A 21611-nucleotide genomic window follows, 5' to 3' on the forward strand; every position below is an offset into this window, starting at 1 on the left:
TTCCTTTGGCAGAGTTGGACACCTCTTCTCAGAGCTCGCACTGTACCATGTTCCTCACTTACCTCATCTCATTGAATCACTGGTGTTTGTTTATGTCTCCCTCTAAGTTGGTGTCTCTAGGAATGTGGCTGGGGCAGACACCTGATGTTTTTGCCACTTATCCATCCTACTTCTGGGCAACAGTGCCCTAAACGTTCTTTGGGACACCACTCCACCCCTGTTGTAAGCCCTGTTGTTTTAGATCATCTTTTCCAGATCACCATGGACTCATGGATGACCACAGGACCCAATTTGGGATAATGCTCTTCAGTCCCAGGACTTTTATTCATACTATTAGGAGAAGAAAAGCTCTCTTGGCTAGACTTGAACCAGAAGGGCATTTGATCTGGAGCTGCTGAGTATCACTGAAGCCTCTGAAAGGGCAAGCCCAGTGGCTATAAAGATAAAAACAAAGTCTAAGGGACACTGAATTTCTGCACCAAGCAGTTTCTGGACTTCTCAGTTATATGACCCAATGCTTTCCCTTCTTTAGCTTGAATCAGTTTGAGCAGGGGGTCTCTGTCACTTGCAGCCTCAAAAGGTCTGATGCAAGATGGTTGTTTCCTTCCCTGACCACCTGCTTTCTGAGACCAACTCATTGATTCAACTCTAGAAGGATAAGAACCTACTGGAAAAGACCTCAACACCACTGGACTCTCAGCAGACAGGGCACAGCCTGGATCACTCATTAGTTCAGATGACAGACACCCTGAGGCAGCATCTCTTTTATTTTTTTTATTTTTTTATAGTTATTTTTTTAATTTTTTTTTAAATATGAAATTTATTGTCAAATTGGTTTCTATACAACACCCAGTGCTCATCCCAACAGGTGCCCTCCTCAATACCCATCACCCTCCCTCCTTCCCACCCCCCCTCCTCCCTCTCACCCCCCATCAACCCTCAGTTTATTCTCAGTTTTTAAGAGTCTCTTATGTTTTGGCTAGCTGCCTCGCTAACCTTTTTTTTTTTTTTTTCTCCTTCCCCTCCCCCATGGTCTTCTGTTAAGTTTCCTAGGATCCACATAACAGTGAAAACATATGGTATCTGTCTTTCTCTGTATGACTTGTTTCACTTAGCATAACACTCTCCAGTTCCATTCACATTGCTACAAAAGGCCAAATTTCATTCTTTCTCATTGCCATGTAGTATTCCATTGTGTATATAAACCAAAATTTCTTTATCCATTCATCAGTTGATGGACATTTAGGCTTTTTCCATAATTTGGCTATTGTTGAGAGTGCTGCTATAAACATTGGGGTACAAGTGCCCCTATGCATCAGTACTCCTGTATCCCTTGGGTAAATTCCTAGCAGTGCTATTTCTGGGTCATAGGGTAGATCTATTTTTAATTTTTTGAGGAACCTCCACACTGTTTTCCAGAGTGGCTGCACCAGTTTGCATTCCCACCAACAGTGCAAGAGGGTCCCGTTTCTCCACATCCTCTCCAGCATCTATAGTCTCCTGATTTGTTCATTTTAGCCACTCTGACTGGTGTGAGGTGGTATCTGAGTGTGGTTTTGATTTGTATTTCCCTGATGAGGAGCGATGTTGACCATCTTTTCATGCTGAGGCAGCCTCTCCTTATGAGCCCTCAGGCATGGCCAACTTCAACCTACCACCTTATGGATGGGAAAAGCAAGATCCAGACAGGTGAAGTGAATTGCCCCAAATTGCTCAGCTAAGATGCTGTCTCTAGTTCTACTTGCCCTCAGAATCCACACACTCTTCTTACTATACCAAAGAAGGCACAAGTAGGTGCTGAGTCCCAGGGAGACAAGTACCATGGCGGGGAGGGGGAGGTGGACAAAAGAGCCAGAGCCAGAGCCAGGGCTAGAGCCAACCATATCTTTATTAGTCTCTGCAGCAGGGCCACTAGAGCCCATACCTACAGGGGAACTTTAGCAGGCTACTCTGGCTACTGGGTAGGAATGTTAGCACTTCTGTTAGGACAGGGTGGGAGAGGAAATTGTAAAGATGCCAAACGGAGAGATTGCTGGGCCACTTACAGGGAGGCACACATGGGGCTTCCCACTGGATCAGGCCCTAGAGGTGAACACTGCCATCTCCCCCAGAGTGAAGGAAGAGACAAAGCCTAAGATGGTGACAGCCACAGTTATGGACAGAGAGCCAAGTTCCTGGGGACCAAGAATGCATTTCCTGATGGAAGCACCATCCTAGGGCTGGAGGTCCTGAACAGAGCGTATCTGCCCCCCAGCAAGGGGACCCCAGGTTCAACTCAATTGCTGCCCCAGGCACCCCTAACATGGGGAACAAGTGTTTTCTGAGCACTGAAGGAACAGGGGACCCTGGAAGCTGATAGTGGGAAGGATGGGGCTAACCTCAGAGAGTGTTTTGGATTTCAGTATGTGTCAGTATTAACAGGCAATATATTCATTATAGGCGCAATCATGAAACTTCCCTCCAAAAAGCTCACATCTCCCCTTTACCCAGCAAGCTCTTTAGCCTGGAGGGCCATCATGATCTTATCCCAGTCCCCACCCCAGCCTAAATGAACTTTTAATTCCTTGGACATGTCCATGATAATCATTGCTCTGCACTCTTGCAACAACCCTACTCCTAGCCTACCTTCTGTTCTTTACCCTCATGTGTCAAAGGATTGATAACTGTCCTGTCAAGTGTTTGTTTACTTCTGTTTTTCCCAGCAACCATGGAGGTGCTGGAGGAAAAAACCTGACTCCTCCGTCTCCAGTACCTGGGAACTTTAAGTCACATGAGTCGTTTTCTGTGTCCTAGTGTATTGGAGGGAACCATGTCTATATGTGTCTATAACAAAAGTCTGGGGTGTCTGGCAATAGATACAAGGATTTTGAGCTATGTTTGTGCCTGGGATGATAGCTTCTTGCAACGCAAGGGGTGAGAGTGGGGGAGTGGGATATGGATGATCCAAGTCCAGGGGGACTAGTGGAGAAGAAGGAGCCGAAGTACAGCAGGACTTAAATCGTGGAGGGTGGGGTCAAGGAGGAAAAGGGGTCTGTTGGTCTAGGCGCAGGGTCCACACTCCCAGTCCCAGGGCTCAGAACCAACAGGGAGACCACATGAGCGAGCCGAGCGCGGCACCTGTGGCGGCCCCCGCGAGCATGCCCATGGCCAACGGAGCGCCCGCACTGTAGCAGGGATCCTCCCGCACTACTACGTGCGTCACGCCGGGGCCTGTGGAGAGAGCGGTGAGGGACGAGGACTTCAGAGTAGGGAGCAGAGAGATCTTCACTCCTCTCCTCCCACTAGACTCATGCCCAACCCAGGGTAAAGAGCTGAGCCCACTCTTCTGCACCTCAATCGGAGAAACTGAGGCCTTGATGCGGAAAGGACTTGCACTCCTTCTCCAGGGCTTACAGGCCTTGGATCTGCTGGGACCATGGGGCTAGAGTGGAACAGCAAGGAAACCCAGTATCTCTAAGAACCTCCAGGCCACATCAGAGGATGGGCGTTCCCAACCGCCAGCCCCTGGGGCGGAAGGAGGCGGCCGCTCCCGCGTTAGCCACCAGGGGTCGCCAGCAGCTCAGAAACGGGTATTGCTGGTCAGACAGTCTAGAGAAGTGAGGTCAGTTCTGGAGTGTGGAGGTACACTGGTTCAAGAGATACTCCGAGTCTCGGGATGGGGAGGGCCCAGTGGTGGGTACCGCCTGGAAAAATCCGTGGTCCCCACAAGAGTGGTTTCTGTCCCAGCTGCAGGGGCCTGGGGCTGGATCTGGGCAGGGGGCAGGCCAGGCTGGAGACTTACCTGCATAGGGCGGTCCGTAGTAGCTGCGTACGTATGTGGCTTCATGAGCATTGGGAGTTACCACCTCATAGTAGTCCTGGTACGGGCTGTAGACACGCACCTGGGGAGCCCCACTGGGTTACTGCCCAGAAACTCCCTGGCCCAGGTTTGGGCCCCTACCCACCACACCCTGCTTAGGTTCTTCTGGGCCTACAAAACCACTTCTTCAAGGTTAGAAATGGATCCCCAGGAACCAGCAAGCTCCTGGAGAAAGGCCTGCCTCCCCACATGGTCCATGATCCTTGTCCTCTAAAACTGTAGCTAGCCCCTACATCCAGATCCCATTTTCTCACTCTACCCTCCTACCTATCACTCCCCTGGTCAAAAATCCTCCACAGCGGGGCACCTTGGTGGCACAGTTGTTTAAGTGTGGGACCCTTGATTTCCATACAGGTCATGAGCTCATAATTTGTGAGCTTGAGCCCCGAGCCCGAGTCAGGATCTGTGCTGTCAGCCTGGGATTCTCTGTCTCTCTGTCTCTCTGTCTCTCTCTCTCTCTCTCTCTCTCTCTCTGCCCCTCCCCTGCTCATGTGCTCTCTCCACATAAACATTAAAAATATATAGATTTTTAAATTCCCCATGGCTCCCAACTTCCCTATGTAATCTAATATTTGCTAGCTGCTCTCCAATGGTCCCATTTGGAGAAAGCCAATGGATTTTTCTACTCTCCTAGTCACTGGGTAGGGCACCTGGCCAGCCCCCAGGCCCGGAAGTAAAAGGTTGGGGAGGAAGGAAAAGAAAGGAGGGGATGGATGGAAAGTAACTAAAGTATTATCAAGCATCCACCATGTACCAGGTTCTGAGGGAGGTGTTCATATGTATTACTTCCTCTAATCCTTACTGCAGGCATTATTATCTCCACATTACCACAGAACTGGGGGTGGGAGGCTCAGAGAAGAATGGTCATTTTTCTCTCTCTGAGGGAGGAAAGCAGTCTCTCCATTAGAATCAACCCCTCAAAGCCTAACTCAGAAATCATCCACTCCAGGAAGCCCTTTTGGTTTCAGAAAGAATTCTTTCTTCCTAAGTTCTCTATGGGCTATCTTTCCTCCTGGACTTTCCTGCCTGTACCCCAAATGTGAGCTACTTATAGACATGGACTCTGATTAATTTCTGTTACATACGGGATCTAGTGAATAGCAAGAACCAATAAATATATGCTGAATTAAATAGAAACTCCTAATCCATGCCCCTCATTTTACCCATGAGGGAGTAGACCTAGAGAGGGAGCAAGATCCCCTAGTCTCCTGGCTCCTTCTTCTTAGCCCCCTTCTACTCTATATCTCTCTCAAACTAGGTGTCACCCCTGAATGGTCCAACTCCTCTTAGAAGTCAGGTGTCTTAAACTCCACCTATCTCGAAGGGATTTCATCACCTTTCTATCTCCTGAACCTGCTCTTCCACAAATGCTTTTCTCTAAATGCCACTACCACGTACTCAAACCAAGGCATCAGGTTGGCACTCTCATCTTCACACGCTTGTCTTCCATATCACACCAGCCACCAAGTCTCATGATTTTATCCTCTAACTATGCTCTTCTGTCCATCCTTTTGGCCAGTGCCAAGAGAATAATAAGCCATTGATTTGGCAACTTGGAAGTTGTGGATGACCTTGAAAAAACATTTTTCAGAGGAGTGGTTGGGGGGAGAATCCAGACTATGGAGAGTTGAAGGATGGTTGAGAAATAAGGGATGGAATCAACATGTCATGACATCCCTTTCAAGAAATTTGGTTGTAAAGGGGGTTTCTCTAAATACATACCTGTGATTTCAAATCTCCATGCCATTTCTTTCTTTTTTTTTTTTAATGTTTATTTATTTTTGAGAGAGGGAGGCAGAGCACAAGCAGGGGAGGGGCAGAGAAAGAGGGAGACAGAATCCAGAGCAGGCTCCAGGCTCTGAGCTGTCAGCCCAGAACCTGACACGGGGCTTGAACTCACAAACCATGAGATCACGACCTGAGCCAAAGCCTGACCCTGAACCTCCTGAGCCACCCAGGCACCCCTCCATGCCATTTCTCTTTGATGAGGATGCCTTTCTTCCCATTTTTCATTCAATTACCTAACTTATCTTTCAGACTGAACCCAAGTATTACTCTCCCTGAACCTCAGGTTCTGTTGGGAGAACAGACTTAGCCCTTAGACTCTCCTTATCACAGCACCAGTCACTCTGCAGTGTCATTGTTTGTATCCCTGTGAGTGTGTGTCTCTCCCATCAGACTTGAGACCCACAAGGGGGTCTAATTAGGCCTCATTGGAACATGATAGCTGCCTAATGTACTGAATTTATCTCAAGTGAGTCAAATACAGAGCCAGACTGAACTAAGGTCACCCAGCTCTAAGTCCAGCCTCAATTTAGGGACAATGACCAGTTTCAGGGTAACACAGTAGGCTCAAACAACGCTCAGTCTCAAGTGACTTCCCTCACTGTGCTCTTCCCTAAAAGTGATCCAATAGAGCTTTCTGGTGGTGAGTAGCCAGGATCTAAGCTTCATGCCTGGAAGGGTCTAGAGAGATCCAAGCACTCAGATCCCCATTTTCATTTGTAGAGACTTTAGGATCTAGAGCCTGTATCTGCACGGCAGCTGCACAGTGAGCCTGTGGCCTCATCTGGCCTCAGAGAGAATGGAAAACACCAACTCATGCCCCTTGGCGGCACCTGTTTCTACCCTCTAGGTCTGGGAGGCCCAGAGGTAAACTCATATGGGTTACCTGGCAACGAGGCAGAGGATCCTCCAGGGACCTTAGGGACAGAACCTAAGGGCTTGATCCCTGATCCTCTCCCTTTCTGCAAGCCCAGCCCCTTTTGCAAGTGCAGGGTCAGCCAATCAGGAGGCCACATACAAATAAATTCCCTTCCCTCAGAAAAGCTGTTGTTATAAGGTTTACAGCTTTTTAAACCCCATTTTTAGGCATCCCCACTTTAAACAAACTTACATCTTTGGGGTGCCTGGGCGGCTCAGTCGGTTAAGCGTCTGGCTTCGGCTCAGGTCATGATCCCACTGTTTGTGTGTTTGAACCCCGCATCTGGGTCTGTGCCGACAGCTCAGAGCCTGGAGTCTGCTTTGGATTCTGTGTCTCCCTCTCTTTCTCCCCCTCCCCCGCTTGTGTTCTCTCTCTCTCTCTCTCTCTCTCTCTCTTTCTCTCTCTCTCTCAAATAAACATTTAAAAAAAAAATCTTTAAACAAACTTGCATCCTCATTTGGGTAGGGGGGATGTCTCAGAATGCTGGGATGGGAATCCTAGTCCTGCCACTGAAGAATCAAGTGTCCCAGTCAAGTTATGTAGCCTCTCAGAGCTTCAGTTTTTACATCTGTTAATAGGGATAGTCTTTCCTACAATGTCTTTCCTACAATGCCCACTCCCAAGGCACAGTGAGAATCCAACTGAGCCACGTCTATGCACCTGGACCTAGGTAGACCTAGCCTTCTGGGTTCAGTGGTTCTGCACATCAGAATTACCTGAATAACTTTTTTTAACCACAGATTTCCAAGGCCCCACTCCAGACCTACAAAATTAGAGCATCCAGAGGTAGGATATGAACGTTTAGATTTTTTTTTTTTTTTAAGTCCTGAAGTGATTCTAACTCACAGCCACATCAAACACCACTGTACTAGAAAAGGAGTTCACAGTTGACTATAAGACCACCAGCACTCGAAGATAGGCCCCCACTGTACCCACCCCATGCCCTGCTGAGCACTGGGACAGAGATAGGATTCATCCCCCAATCGTGCTTTCCAGAAATTCTGGGGTAGGAGGAAGGGAGACAGATGTGGACTAAATTATGATATGTGACAGTGATGCCATTAACAGAGGTTTTTCACTCCTCCTTCCTCCCTTTAGTCATTCACTCATTTGCTCATTCGGTGAACACTGCCTGAGGCCCACCTGTGCCCCAGCTCCATGCACCGGGAAGAAGGAGGGTCAAAACAGACTGTCCCTATCACCGAGTACTCATTGAGCACCTGCTGTATACCCAGCACTGAGCCAGGCTCCATAGAGGCAGAGCTGATCAGACCCAGTCTTCGCCTTGGAGGAAGTCCCAGGTCTCATGGGAGAATAGAGACCGAAATAAAGGGACTTGAAAGAGGCCTAATAAGATGATACTAAGCATTAGTGCAGCAGACTGTGAAGGGAGTGACGATACCTGGAGGTCTGGAAAGTCCTCCCTGAGGAGGTGGTAGCCTTTGAAGTGGCTCTTAGAGGCTAAGCATCAGTTTGTCAGAGGAATAAGGAAACTAAGAGTCTTCACGGCAGAGAGAACGGCATCTGCAAAGCCTGGGAAGAGGCAAGAGGTCTGGTGCAGCTGGGAAGCTGGAGGAGCAGCTACAGCACAGGGGATGAGGGGATGTGGTAGATGAGATTGGCTCAGGCTGGATCCTGAGAGAATGGGACATGAGATCCTTGAGATCTCAGGCTGGATCCTTGAGAATGGGACTGTGGTTGGTGTTCTGTGAGTGATAGGTAGCCATGTAATGTTTGTGAGCAGAGAAGGGATGTGACTGGGCCCAGTTTTGGAGGCACATCTTTGTGACCAGAATGGAGGCAGGGAGGGCTGAGCCAGCACTTACCCAGATCCGCCTCTCAACCTTACAGGGGCTCCACGAGCGGGTCACACACCTGACCTTGGGGCAAACCCGGCGGCTCCTGGGAGGGACGGTGGCTCCGGTTGGGGCCTGCTCAAGCCACAGAAACCCAAGAAGGGGGAGGGAGGGAGGTGTCAGTGGCCCTCTACATCTGGAGAAACTCAGTTTTTAACAGGCCCAACCTGAGCCCTCCACCAGCTGGGCAGTGGAAGGAGTGGTCCTCTTCCTCCTCAGCCCATGGTAATGGAGGGAGGCTCAGAGGGGGACACTTTGCCAAAGTTACCCAGAGAAGGATCAGTAGTGTCCCTCCATAATTAGCCCACCTTCACCGGTTTTAGGCTGCTGAGGCTCTCAGTCTCCAGAAAGGACAGAACAACTCTGATCCGCCCTCCCACCCACCTGTCCTCCCCTTCACTGGCCTCCCAGCCTTGTCCTTGGCTGTGACCCTGGCCCTATATTCCCTGGAAGAGCCTCTGTCCAGAGTGGGGTATAAATCTGCAGGACATGGAGGGACAAAGCGCAGGTCACTCCTACATAGGCACAGAACAGAGAGAAGTCACGGACACAGGCGTGAACACTCAGAGACAAGCAGACACTGGTACAAAGACTGAGGCACAAACACATTCCACTCAAGCAAGCCCTGGGATCAGACAGGTGTGTGTGACGGCGGACAGTGGGAGGGGGAGTAGAGGGTCAGAGCAGAGACTGTGGTAAGCAGAGCAGCAGGAAGGTGCACAGGCAGAGGAGGAACAAGGCAGCTTCATAGAGTCACAGAGTGCAGAACAGAACGGTCAGCCCTCACCTCCTTCTGCCTCTTTTGGGTGGGACTCGTTTGCTCTGCATATGGGGAATTTGGAGCTCAGAGCCAGGTTAGCCAACAGGGTGTCTCCGCCTTGTAGACCACTGCTCCAGCCTCCTCACTTCCAGCTCTTTCTAATCCAGTTTCCACCCAGAAGCCTGAATCTGCTCCCCAAAGTCTGGCCAAGTCCCCCCCTTCTTAATGCCCTTTGTCATTCCCCACAATGCTCCTCAGAGGTCATTTCCCCCATTTCTTTCCCTCCATGTATTATCGTCCAGCCAGGACAGACTCCTGGCACTTACACACACATACACACACGTGCACATCTCACCCCTCACCTCTGCTCATGCAGTTCTTTCTACCAGTAATGCCCTTCCCTCCAAATCTCACTGACCTAGGCTCCAATACAGGCTCTTCCGATGACTTAAGACTATGAGGCTTTGGACAAGTCACTTCCTCTCTGAACCTCACCTTCCCTATCTGTAAAATGGAACTAAAAGTACAGCCCTACCGGAGCTGTTGAAAGATTAAATGATATAACTGATGGCAGGTACTGAGCACAATGCTCAGCCCTCAGCAGGTGCATGTCTAAGAAGGGTTCTAAATGCAATCCAGTCTTCTCTGCTACTTTCCAGCAGAGTCTCTCTAGGTGAGATTGGGCTCCACTGCACCACACATAGAAGGAGCAAGCACACAATGTGGAGTCAGGCAGATGGGGTCAAGGCCAAGCTTGGCTATCATTGAGCTGGGGGCCTAGGGCAGCTCCTCAAACCCACACCTCCATCAATCACTAGGCTCTGTTGACTCTACCTCCTAAATATGTCTTATCCTCATTAGCAAGGCCTTAGACCAGACCTCCAGCCAGTCACCAGGACTCTGTCCCAGCCTTCTAACTGGTCTCCTGGCATCCACTCTTACCCTCTACAGGCCATTCCCTACCTACCAGCCAGACTATATTTTTAAAACACAAATCTGGTCTGATCTGTTCATATCATCCCACTGCTTAAAAGCTTTCAATGACTTCCTGGTGTTCTTAGCAGAAACCAACATCTTAACACATCCCATAATGCCTGGCCCTGCCAACCCTCCTTCTCCCTTGCTCTCCCTTCCTAAGCTCCAGCTGCCCCAGCCTTCATTCTGTTCTTAAACTTACTGAAGTCTTACCCTTTCTCAGGGCCTTTGCACATGCAGTTCCTCTGCCTGGAAAGCTGTTCCCTTTACCCCACCCCACCCCTTCTACACAGTCAATTTCTGTTTATCCTTCAGGGTCTCATCTTTAGCCTTGTCTGAACTCCCATCTGGACCAGGCCACCAAGGTGGTCACACATTGAATGCACGGTGCACATCTCTGTCAAAGCAGTTACCACCGTTGCAATAGAATCATTAACTGTGTGATTAGTTGCTTCCTCACACCCGGCTGCCCACTAGATTGAATCCAGGAGAACAGGGCCAACATCTCTTTACTTAGTTCACCTCTGATCCCTGCCCTTTGTCAGAGTGCCTGAATATAGTAGGAACTCAGTAAATACTTGTTGTGTGGATGAATGAAGCTCAATCTTATTCTTTGCAGAGAGGTAATAATAATCCCAGCCTCACAGGACTGTTGTCAGGAGTAGGTGGAACTGCACCTGTGTCACACCTAGCACATAATAGTTGCTCAATAAAAGATAGTTCCTTTGCCCCAGCTTACATGCCGCCCCCTACAGTCTCTCTCTCTTCTCCAAGCACCAGTTGTCTGTCTTCTGTCCTTTTACACTTGGACTCACAGTCTCTGAGTCCACACAAGCCTATTCACTCACATTTATGGGAATTGAGAATTCCTGGCAGGTGGAGACCGAGTCTGAGTCACCCATGATTCCATGGCAGGAAGGGGTGAGGAGGGGAAAAGGAGGGAATGGGGGGCTCACCGGGGTAGAATTCGCCTCCAGTAACGCCGTCTTCCACGCTCTGCAAAGCAAACCCATCAGACCTTGAGGAGGGAGTTTGGGAGATTGGGCCCCTAGCTGTTAAGACTTTCGTCCTCAACACAGCCTCAGCCCCAGTCTCTTGTAAAGGGGGGAGGTCCCCTTAACCCCCTTGGGTAGACAAAACCCCTCTCCCACCCCAGTCACACAGACAGAGCCCTCATTTGAGCTGGAGGCTCCTATTTCATTCTTAGTCCACAGTCTTCCCCTCTTCCAGTTTCCCCGTCTAGACACTAGACAGCTGGGCTTGGGTGGTCTCTTCGGGGCCTTCGGATTCTGGCATGCTTGGGCTGGTTCTCTAGCTGCAGCTCACCTCCACACCCCAAACCTACACACACACAGTTCCCCAACGCTCTGACCCCAGAGCCCTGTGAGGGCCGAGTGGACACAGGACAATCAGGCCTTTGTTGGTTGCCATGGCACCTGGCTAGGGTGGACAAGGCGGCTCTGTGCTTTGTTGGGCCAGAGCTCAGCTTCCCCCACTCCCACACACCCCATCTCTTTCACTCTCCTACAATGCAAAGGCCTACTGACCCCTCGGCCCGAGGGTAGGAAGGGAAAGAATGTGAGTAAGCAGACACACCCGGCCTCACAGTGTGGATCTGCATCGGACACTGGCATGTCTCTGCAACACAGTGGGCTGCCTCTGTGAGGCGGGGCAGGGTCTCCACCTCAGATCAAAGGCCACCCACTAAGGCATCTCCTCAGGAGGCAGTGGGAAGGGAGGTCCTTTACGGATGCCACAGGGTTGTCTGTTCCTTTGTATCACCCCCAAGTGAGGGCTCATCTCAGAGCCTGCTAAATACACGACCCTGTATGATCAAGGACCACACACCTGAGGCCGGTGTGCCCACTCCTCCCTCCATAGTCCCGGGTTCCATCACAGGGTGATGTGAGGACTTTTCTGGGTACCACACCAATCACCACGAGCCATTCAAATCCACTCTGCCCAACCTCTTCCCTGTTGACTGATCTTTGTCCCCTCTTCCTACACTTTGGGAATCAGAAGGGCCAGTGAGGAGGAGGCATCTGGTTACATTCCCCAAGATCTCTCCCTATTCTCTCCTGAGAGGACTTACACGGCATCGTCCTTGGTCTCTGCGCACAGATACAGGCGGGAGCCTTCCCGGAGGTTCACAATCAGCAGGCCGTCTCGGCTCCGGCCCTCTGGGGGCTGCACATCTAGAGACAGACACACACATATGGGGTTTCCACGGGGCACAGGCCCCAGTAAACCAGAAACAAGAATAGGGACGGACTTCCGGGTCCTGTTTATTGGCCATTGCCGACCTCCTCTGATCTCACACACTTTCTCTGGGATTCTGCTTTACTCTTCAGAGCCTTTCAACCTTTCCACGTTGCCTATTGCCATAGTTAGACATCTATCAGTTACCCTGTTATAACTGTGGCCTGAGCCCTGGTTGAGGAGATTTGCTCTGTGACTCTGGGCCAGTCACTTAACCTCCCTGATCCTCCTTATCTCTTTTCATCTTTATCCAGTTTCTAGCACCCAGAGGGCAGGAACCTTGTCTGACTTGCCTCTGTGACCCCAGCATAGGACCCAGGCCCAGCACAGGGTAGGAACTCAATAAGGAACCGCTATCTTAATTCAAACCCACATGAGTTGGAGTTGAGAGACCCAGAAGTAATGTCTATGGAAGCCCTCTGAAGCTGGCAAGAGCCTCATGCAGATGTTATCAGACAGACACAATGGGAGGGCCATGGACATAGTCACAGTGCCAGAGGGAAAAGGGCTTCTCACCGTGGCACTCTTGGCCGATCTTTATGCTGCGGACATTGAACTGGATGAGCACGCGATCCTCCTCGTCCTGTGCAGTCTCATCACGGTAGTAGCCCAGGGTCCCATCCATCCACAAGGCAAACCAGTTTCGCTTCCAGCGGCGGAGGATGGAACCTGTGCAATAGTTCACATTTGCCAGGCAGGCTGATTTCAGAGCCTGCTAGGGGGCAGGAGCCCTGGACGGGCTCCCAGAATCCCCTCACCCACAGCCCCCAGTGTTATAACATGCCTTTCTTGTCTATCTACCCCCTGAAATGATGGCAGAACCTCTTTCTGCCTTGCTCACCCAGTGCCTCCCATTGGGCCTAACACATAGCAGAGGCTCCATAAATGTGTTGAATGGTAAATGAATGACCAGATTCCTTCCTTGGGGGCTTCCAAGGCCAAGCCCCAAGTTTCAAGGGCAAAGGCCTCTTCCTACCCTGAGCTTCCATCTAATCCCTTATCTTGCACTTGTGTGACAGTTGTTTCTGTAGTGTCAGCCTCTTCTACCAGACTGGGGTGTCCACAGCTCCCCACCCTGGACTTGGCACCCAGCAGGACCTGGGTTCAGTGTTTGCTGAATTGAATGAACTGAGAATGGGTCATGGGGTGTTGGAGAACTCCTAACCCAGGAGAGCTCTTCTTCAGATCATGATTCTGGTCAGAGGTGGGTCTGGAAGCCTGAGCCCTACCTTTGGACATTTTACAACTGAAAATCTTAACAGAAAAGGCAAAGTCATAAAGAAGCTTCTTAAGGCTTTACAGATCCCAAAGCATAGAGGCGTTTCCATATTATTCTGAGCCTCGTTCCATGGCCAGCCCTGGGCTAGTGCTGTGGATATGCAGAGCATCAAACCCAGTCCATGCCCTCAAGGAGCTCACAGTCTGGGGTCAGTATGGAGTGGGGGAGTGCTAAGACCCATAGATGAAGGCAGTTACATTATAGGGGGATCCGTGCTATAACAGAGGTATGCATAACGCACTGGGAACAGTGTAGGGAGCCTCTAACCCAGCTTGGTGCTACAGCAGAGGCAGAGTGGAGGTTAGAGGAAAAGTCAGAGAAGGCTTCTCCCAGAAGGGGACATTTTCCAAGCAGTCAGGAATAGGAAGGACACTCCAAGCAGAGGAAAGAGTATAAACAAAGGAGAAAGGGTAAAAAGGGTCTTGTTTCTTGGGACAAGGGTTCACTGTGGCACACCTAACAAGCCACTTCCTTCACCCCTGTCCCTGGACAAGGTACACAATGGACAAGGATTTGGCCCAAGGTTACTTACTCTGTCTCCACAGCCAGCCGCCCCTCACCAGGGCCATTTCTTCAAAAGGACTTTCCAGGGTGGAGTCAGGCGGAACCTGTCGGAGGATTCACAGGACACACAAGCCTCATCAGCAGCTCCGGGGCAGCTCTCCAAAGAGAAGCCCGCAGCCCTGCTCTCCCTGGGGAAGCCACTGAGGAAACGTGGAAACGTTTAAGGGAGTGTTAGTAAACAAACAAGGGCAAGCCTGCCGGTCTCCTTCTCCTTCTCGGCTCTAGAAAGATAATGGGAGCACTGTCCTCGTGGGGTCAGCAGGGCAGCCACCCGTTGTGCGGGGGTGGGGGTCAGGAGCCTGGATTCCAATCTCAGCTCCATAACATTTGCCATGTCCCTTCTCTCTGGCTTCTGTTTCTAGATTTGTGTCTATGAGGCAAGTAGAGGCTGGAGTGGGGAACAGTTAACAATGTTGGAAACCCTGGGAATTTGAAATGCTGTTGGCGCAGAATATTAGAATCATGACAATGAATGAGGGACTTTCATGATTAAAAAAAAAAAAGCTTCCCTCCCATTTGAATCTCACCTGAGCCGTTTACAAAGTGTGTAAAATAATAGTTCAATAGTTTCTATTATTGACTGAGCATTATATGCTGGATATGCTTCTCAGTGCTTTTGTCTATTATCTCATTGAAACCTCACGAAAATCCTTGTTACTCCCAGAAAACAGGCCTGGAGAAGTTCAACCACTTACGCAGATCCCCTCGATTAGTAAACAGAGGAGCCAGCATTCACACCCAGCAGTCCCAGCTTCTAACCATTACAACAGTAGGAGCTTTTAAAACTCTCAATACCCAGGTCATACCCCATAACAATTAAATCAGAAGGTCTGGGGCCGGGACGCAAGCATTGATAGTTTTTAAAGATCCCAGGTGATTCTAATGTGCAGCCAAGTTCTGAAACCACTGCATGTACTATATACCACGTCACCTTGTCCCCACTGTAACTCTGTTGGATGGGTAGAATCTTGACTCCTATTTTACAGATGGACAAACTGAGGGACAGCAAACGACTTGTCCGTGTACGTGATGGAGCTTGGACTGGAATCCAGGGTCCCTCTGTTCCTGAGGGCGACTTACTTGCGAATAGGTGGCTCTGCCCCTCCCCCACCTGCTTACACCTGTTGCTGCGTAGCAAGAGCTGGAACACCTGAGCTGGAAGGCCTGGCTTTGTCCCTACTTCTCCTGCCACTCCCTCCCCTCTCCAAGCCCTACACTGGTCAGACAAAGAGGGTCAGGTGCAAACTCCCTCTCCAGCCTCCCCTTGATGCACCCACCTGTCTACACCTGTGGCGGATGCTGCTGCCAAAACGGCCGCTACTTGATGCTTGCTGTTACCCAACCTGCTGCGCCTGCGCTTTGTGTGCCCCAGAGAGCCTGGGGCATTTCAATACCCGGGCTGCGCCCCGGGCCTGGCTGCCCCTGGGCCCCGCCCCCAGGTCCCGCCCCATCTCCTGGGAGGGGATGGGGCGGGGAGAGATGCGCGATCACGAGGCATTCTGGGACTTGTAGTCTGAAGCCCTAGAGCTGGATTGCACAAGGCGTGTCCTGGATGGAAACCCTGTGTTGACCTGGAGCACAGGTGAGCAGATGCACCTGCAATTTTATTTTGCCGAGACATCTGTGCACTCATTTATCATGAAATACATTTCCTAAGAATCATTAACTCATTCTGTAGAAAAAAGTAAGGTAGTAAGTAAGTAAGCCAGGCTCCTAGTCTTGTCACGTTTTTTCAATACTCGGTTTGTGCCTGGCACTGTTCTGGATGCTAGTGGAGGGCACAAAGGAGCATCTCACAAGGCCTTCCCTCTTTCCTTCCCCAGCTTCCAGTCTGGTGGGGTAGACTAAATGGAAACACAAGTAGAGCACAGGGTATGATTTAACAATGGGAGAAAAGAGTCTGACTTTGCCCAGGAGGTTCAGGAAGTCCTCCCAAGGAGGCTAAAAAGGGTTCTTGAGGGATGAGTAGTTTCCCAGGGGGTAGACCTAAGAGAATCATATGAGCACTGATCAGAAAGTTCAAAAGATGGGGCAGCTGGGTGCCCCAGGCAGTTAAATGTCTAACTTCAGCTCAGGTCATTATCTCACGGTTCATGGGTTCAAGCCTTGTGTCGGGTTCTCCTGACAGCTCAGAGCCTGGAGCCTGCTTTGGATTCTGTGTCTCCCTCTCTCTGTGCCCCTCCTCAGCTTGTTATCTGTCTCTCTCTGTCTCTCAAAAATGAATAAACATTTAAAAAAATTTTTAAAAAAGGAAAGTTCAAAAGAATATGCAGTATTTCAGTGTGTTTGGAAAGTACAGTGCAGGGGTGGGGAGGGCATGGGGAGTGGAAAGGGATGAAGCTACAGGTTTTGCAAGGACATAACATGAAGCCTGGGATGACAGGCTCAAGACTTACTTGGGTATTATGACATAGTGACTGGAGCTTTGGGGGTGGGGGTTTCAAGATGGAGAGTTAGGTGGTTTGATTTGTGGGTAGAAAAGATCTCTCTAGGGCATAGTCAAAAATGATTGAAGGAGGCCCAACTGGAGAAAGAATATTGTTTCTGTATCTACAACCTGGGCTCCTCTTCCAGGATCATTTCCTGAATAGCTTAACCCCACCAAACCCCAACTAAGAGCAGATCCAGGATGTCATTGAGAGAACAGGGATGTCAGGGCCTGAAGGGCTCTTGGTCCTAAACCCCGTCTGAGAGGGGCACCCACCCTGCCCTGGACCCTTCTTCCTGTCCCAGAGACCTGTTCCTTACCGGGGCTGCAGGACTCATGGTTCCTAGGCGGCCAGGGCAGCATTTCCCAGAAGGTTCCTGCAGGGGGTCATTTTCCTGAGCGCCTTAAGAGATAAAGGGATCAGGAAGATGCTACCAAGTGGGAGCCGGAAGGGGGAGGTAAGAGGAGGCATACAGATCCTAGAGAAAAATCGTCCTCCCTCTCCAGTCACTCCCCAACCTCCCGGACTGATCTCAGCTGCTGACCTTCATTCAGCTCATTAGGTAACAAATCATCGGTAATTTGGTTGTGGTCTTGGCCTAGTATCTCTAAGATTCCCGAAGCAGGGGCGGGCCGGGCCTCCTCCCACGGTCGGGGCGTGGCTAAATCTGCTTTCTCCAGCCTGGCTGGACAGTGTCATCACCCCAGTCCTGGCTGCACAGCCTGGCTCTTTAAGCTTTCTCTCGCTTCTGAATTTCTGTAATCCTGACCTTGAGCCACCCCGGCGCTTCGCCCCTTCGTGCTGTGCGCGCCTTGCTGAAGGATTCGCCATGACCAATCCTATTAGCCGCTGAGCTCCTACGTCTCCGTGCATTCCCAGGAACCAGCTTTACCAAACCACAGTGCCTTTCTGACCCTGAAAAGTCCCACCCCTGTCTTCTCCTAATTAAATATCCGCCTCACGGTGCAAGGAAGGAATGGAGAGAGTAAGGGAGGGAACACAGACGGTAAGGAGGGGAAGGAAGAGAAGGAAGTGGAGGAGGAAAGGAAGGCAGGAAGAAGGAAGGAAGAGAGGGAAGGAAGGTAGAAAGGTGGTAGAGAAGGGAAGGAGAAGCAGAAAGGAAGGATGAACGCAAGGGAGGAAGGAAAGGGTGGAGCTGGCCTCAGGAAATCTAGACCTGGATTCGGCCCCTCTCCCCAACTCTCCTTGCTCCCCTCTGTGAGGGGCTGTTTGGTGTCCTTCATAGAGGAGTGGGGGAACAGGGCAGACAGCTCCTAGATTACATACTCTGGATTTAGCAACTATATGAAAAGGGAAGATTCTCCTGCAACAGTGTGTAATTCAGGGGAACGAGTCCTCCACCACCCTCCCAAGGAGGGGGTGCTATGACAAGAAAAAGGAGAATGGTGAGTGGCAAACTAAAACCACGGGTACCTGTACAGAATCTAAATGCAGCCCCGTATGTGTCTAAAATGTTGGTCAATGGCCCTCTTTGAGAAGCTGATAAAGAGTGTAGATTCTGCTGGCAGGAAAAAATGCACACACATATCACATTTTGCATGTGATTCCTGGGAGTTCATAGACCCTGAAGCCATGACGATTACCGCTGAGATTGTCTTTAATTTCCAGAGCTGTGTAGACTGTTGGAAAGAGTGTGGGTCAACAGGTGAGAAATGCTGAAAGCATAGCAGGAGTCCCAGCTCAAAAGTCTTGGCTTTGAGAGACTGTTTAATCAACTGAAATGTATTGAGACCAACAAGCTAACAAGTAACTTTCAGGTTTCTCTTGTAACTGTGGTGCATAGAACCATTGGCAGAGAACAAGTATTTGGCTATTTCAAATGTCTCTAGTGGGTGAACAGTTCATATAATATATTGTTTAGAGAATAGTGAACTAGCTCATCAAGTTAAAATTTACCACTCATATTTTCAAGACAGTATGATATAATGCGAATAACACACTAGCTCTGTTTTAAAATTCTGAAATTTATTTTAAGGTGCAATTTGATCGAAAGTAAAAAGTTATGTGAAAGGTTTTTCATAATAATCTAGTGACATATATACCATAAAATTTGGTCTTTTAAAGTGTACAACTCCGAGGCACCTGGGTAGCTCAGTCAGTTAAGTGTCAGACTTCAGCTCAGGCCATGATCTCACGGCTTGTAGTTTCGAGCCCCACATCGGGCTCTGTGAGGACAGCTGAGAGCCTGGATTCTGCTTCGGATTCTGTGTTTCCCTCTCTCTCTGCCCCTCCCCTGTTCATTCTCTGTCACTCTCTGTCTCTCAAAAGTAAATAACCATTAAAAAAAAAAGTGTACAATTCAGTGTTCTAATATATGCAGACTTGTGCAACCACCATCACTAAATAATTTCAGGACATTTTCATCACCCCAAAGAGAAACTCTATACCCTCTAGTGGTCATTCCTTTCCCCCAACCCCTGGCAACAACCACTACCTACTTGGTCTCTATGGATTTACCTCTTCTGGACATTTTGTTTGAGTGGAATCATGCAACATGTGATGGAATTCTTTCACTTAACATGATGTTTTCAAGGTTTGTCCACGTTGTGGCATGTATCTGTATGTGTATTTCATTCCTTTTTTTTTTTTTTAAGTTTATTTACTTATTTTAAGAGAGAGAGAGCATGCACACAGGGAACGGGCAGAGAGAGAGAGAGAGAGAGAGAGAGAGAGAGAGAGAGAGAATCCCAAGCAGGCTCCGTGCTGTCAGCACAGAGCCCTATGTGGGGCTCAGCCTCATGAACTGTGAGATTATGACCTGAGCTGAAATCAAGAGCCAGACACTTAACCGACTGAGCCACCCAGGCGTCCCAGGGTACTTCATTCCTTTTTATTGACAAATACTATTCCACTGTATGGATGTACCATATTTTATTTATCCATCAGTTGATAGACATTTGGGTGGTTTCCACTCTTTAGCTATTGTAAACAGTGCTGCTATGAACATGTGTGTGAGAACTTTTGTGTGGCTATATGTTTTTATTTCTTTTGGGTGTGATATTGCTGGATCATATGGTAACTCTATGTTTAACATTTCATGCTATCAACCTGTTTTTCAAAGGGGCTACACCGCTTTACATTCCCACCAACAGCGTATGAGAGTTCCAATTTTTCCATATCCTCATCAACTTTGTCATTGTCCATCTTTTTTATTATAGCTGTCCTAAGTAGGTGAAAAGAATTATCTTGTTATGGTTTTGATTTGCATTTCCTTAAATAGCCAATGATGTTGAGCATCTTTTCGCGTGCTTATTAGCCGTTTGTACATCTTCTTTGGAGAAATGCCTATTCTAATCTTTTGTCCATTTTTAATTGGATTATTTGTTTTTTATTGTTGGGTTGTGAAAAGCTTTTAAGCTAAAAAGTTATAGATAATTCAAAAATAATTTTGAAGAAAATTAAGTGAAATGTTATAGGGCCCTTCTTGTGTCTCAGGAGTTTGAGTAGAAGGGTTATGTGGAGGCTCAATGGACCCGGAAGGTGACATACTTCCATTTCCTGGTTGGGAGTGTCCAGAGAAAAACCCAGCCCATGAGGGAGTATAAAGAGCACAACTTCTTGGTGGAAAGCCGTGGGTTTGGGACGGGGTGAGGGATGACCAGTATCCAGGCTTCCTGGGGCATAGGGAATCAATTTTCTGTGTCAACCCGGCTAGGTTATAGTACCCAGCTTTTCCATCGAAAGCTAATCTAGGTGTTGCTGTGAAGGTATTTTGTAGATGTGGTTAACCTCTACAACCAGTTGAATTTAAGTAAAGGAGGTTATTCTCAATAATCATCCAATTAATTGAAGGGCCTTAAGAACAAAACCGAGATTTTCCTGAGGAAGAAGACTAGTCAGTCTATAGACTATAGTCTCGGCCCCTGCCTGAGAGTTTTCAGCCTGCTGGCCTGCCTTACTGATGTCAGACTGGCCAGCCCGCACTGTCACATAAGCCAATTCCTTGAGATAACTCTTTATATATGAATATGTAGCCTACTGGTTCTGTTTCTCCGGAGAACCCTTACCGATACAGGGGGGAGGTAGATGTCTTCTCATGAACTTCCCATTTGAATCTATTGTAAACACCAGATGTGTCTGACAGAAGGGGAACTGAGACCCTCCTATCTCAGAAGAAACAGCACCCCATACCAGAGATGGGGGGCAGTGCAACTGCTCCCTGAAAACTGCTCCATCTGGATCATCATCTAGAAGCTCAAGTTTAATTATGGCTCCCATTGTTCTTTGTTTCATGTTTACAATCTCTTTTCTTGAGATAAAAAGGTTCCTTTCAGCCTCCTGTGCTCTTGTCCAATGGTCATGATCTTTTAGTTCAAGGCAATAAAAGGATAAATGATGCTTTCCAGATTTTCTTCAAGGTCTTTTTTTAATGTTTATTTCTTTCTGAGACAGAGAGAGACAGAGCATGAGCAGGGGAGGGGCAGAGAGAGAGGGAGACACGGAATTTGAAGCAGGCTCCAAGCTGTCAGCACAGAGCCCAACGCGGGGCTTGAACTCACAGGCCGTGAGGTCATGACCTGAGCCAAAGTCGGATGCTCAACTGACTGAGCCACCCAGGCGCCCCTTCAAGGTCTTTGACTTGCACTCTGAAGGTCTTCAGCTCTTCATTTGCATGCTCATCTTGTCATTTGCTTCAGAACTTTCCTCTTCTTGCTCCAAGTGATAATCTTTCTGGACAGATAATTTCGCAAGAGACTCCATTTCTTTCTCTTGATAAAGTTTATCACTTCACGTCCTCTCCCTTTGGAGATTTTGGTCTGTGCTTTTTCAGTGGAGGTTTGTTCAACCTGAAGACTTTTTTTTTTTTTAATTTTTACTTAAAAATATTATTTTTAATGTTTATTTATTTTTGAGAGAGAGAGACAGAGTGCGAACAGGGGAGGGGCAAAGAGAGAGGGAGACACA

At 48.9% G+C, this 21611-nt stretch overlaps 1 protein-coding gene across 5 annotated transcripts; it reads right to left on the minus strand.

Moving 5' to 3' along the window:
• Nucleotides 1–1870: 1870 nt before the first annotated feature.
• On the minus strand, nt 1871–17119 carry PLEKHB1 (pleckstrin homology domain containing B1). 5 transcript variants are annotated; one of them, XM_045484083.1, is made up of 8 exons: nt 17005–17119; nt 14225–14300; nt 12930–13082; nt 12247–12349; nt 11111–11150; nt 8390–8494; nt 3782–3881; nt 1871–3210 (listed from the first exon to the last, which is right to left on the minus strand). In XM_045484083.1, exons 1-8 carry the CDS (start codon nt 17020–17022, stop codon nt 3074–3076), a joined length of 732 nt encoding a protein of 243 aa, XP_045340039.1. In that variant the 5' UTR covers nt 17023–17119; the 3' UTR covers nt 1871–3073. The 5 variants fall into 5 exon arrangements, with proteins under 5 accessions (XP_045340039.1, XP_045340040.1, XP_045340036.1 ...); XM_045484084.1 differs by lacking the exon at nt 17005–17119 and adding an exon at nt 15534–15683; XM_045484080.1 differs by lacking the exon at nt 17005–17119 and adding an exon at nt 14441–14464.
• Nucleotides 17120–21611: the final 4492 nt, after the last annotated feature.

Source organism: Leopardus geoffroyi, chromosome D1 (assembly GCF_018350155.1).
Source record: "Leopardus geoffroyi isolate Oge1 chromosome D1, O.geoffroyi_Oge1_pat1.0, whole genome shotgun sequence".
In the NCBI taxonomy this organism is placed as follows: domain Eukaryota; kingdom Metazoa; phylum Chordata; class Mammalia; order Carnivora; family Felidae; genus Leopardus; species Leopardus geoffroyi.

Excerpts from the sequence above, each read along its gene's own strand:
- PLEKHB1 (XM_045484083.1), bottom strand. Across the intron at positions 8,495-11,110 it reads TGGAGGCGAATTCTACCCCG|GCCCCAACCGGAGCCACCGT; the intron begins GTGAGCCCCCCA and ends TGGCTTGAGCAG. Across the intron at positions 3,882-8,389 it reads AGGTTGAGAGGCGGATCTGG|GTGCGTGTCTACAGCCCGTA; the intron begins GTAAGTGCTGGC and ends GGGGCTCCCCAG.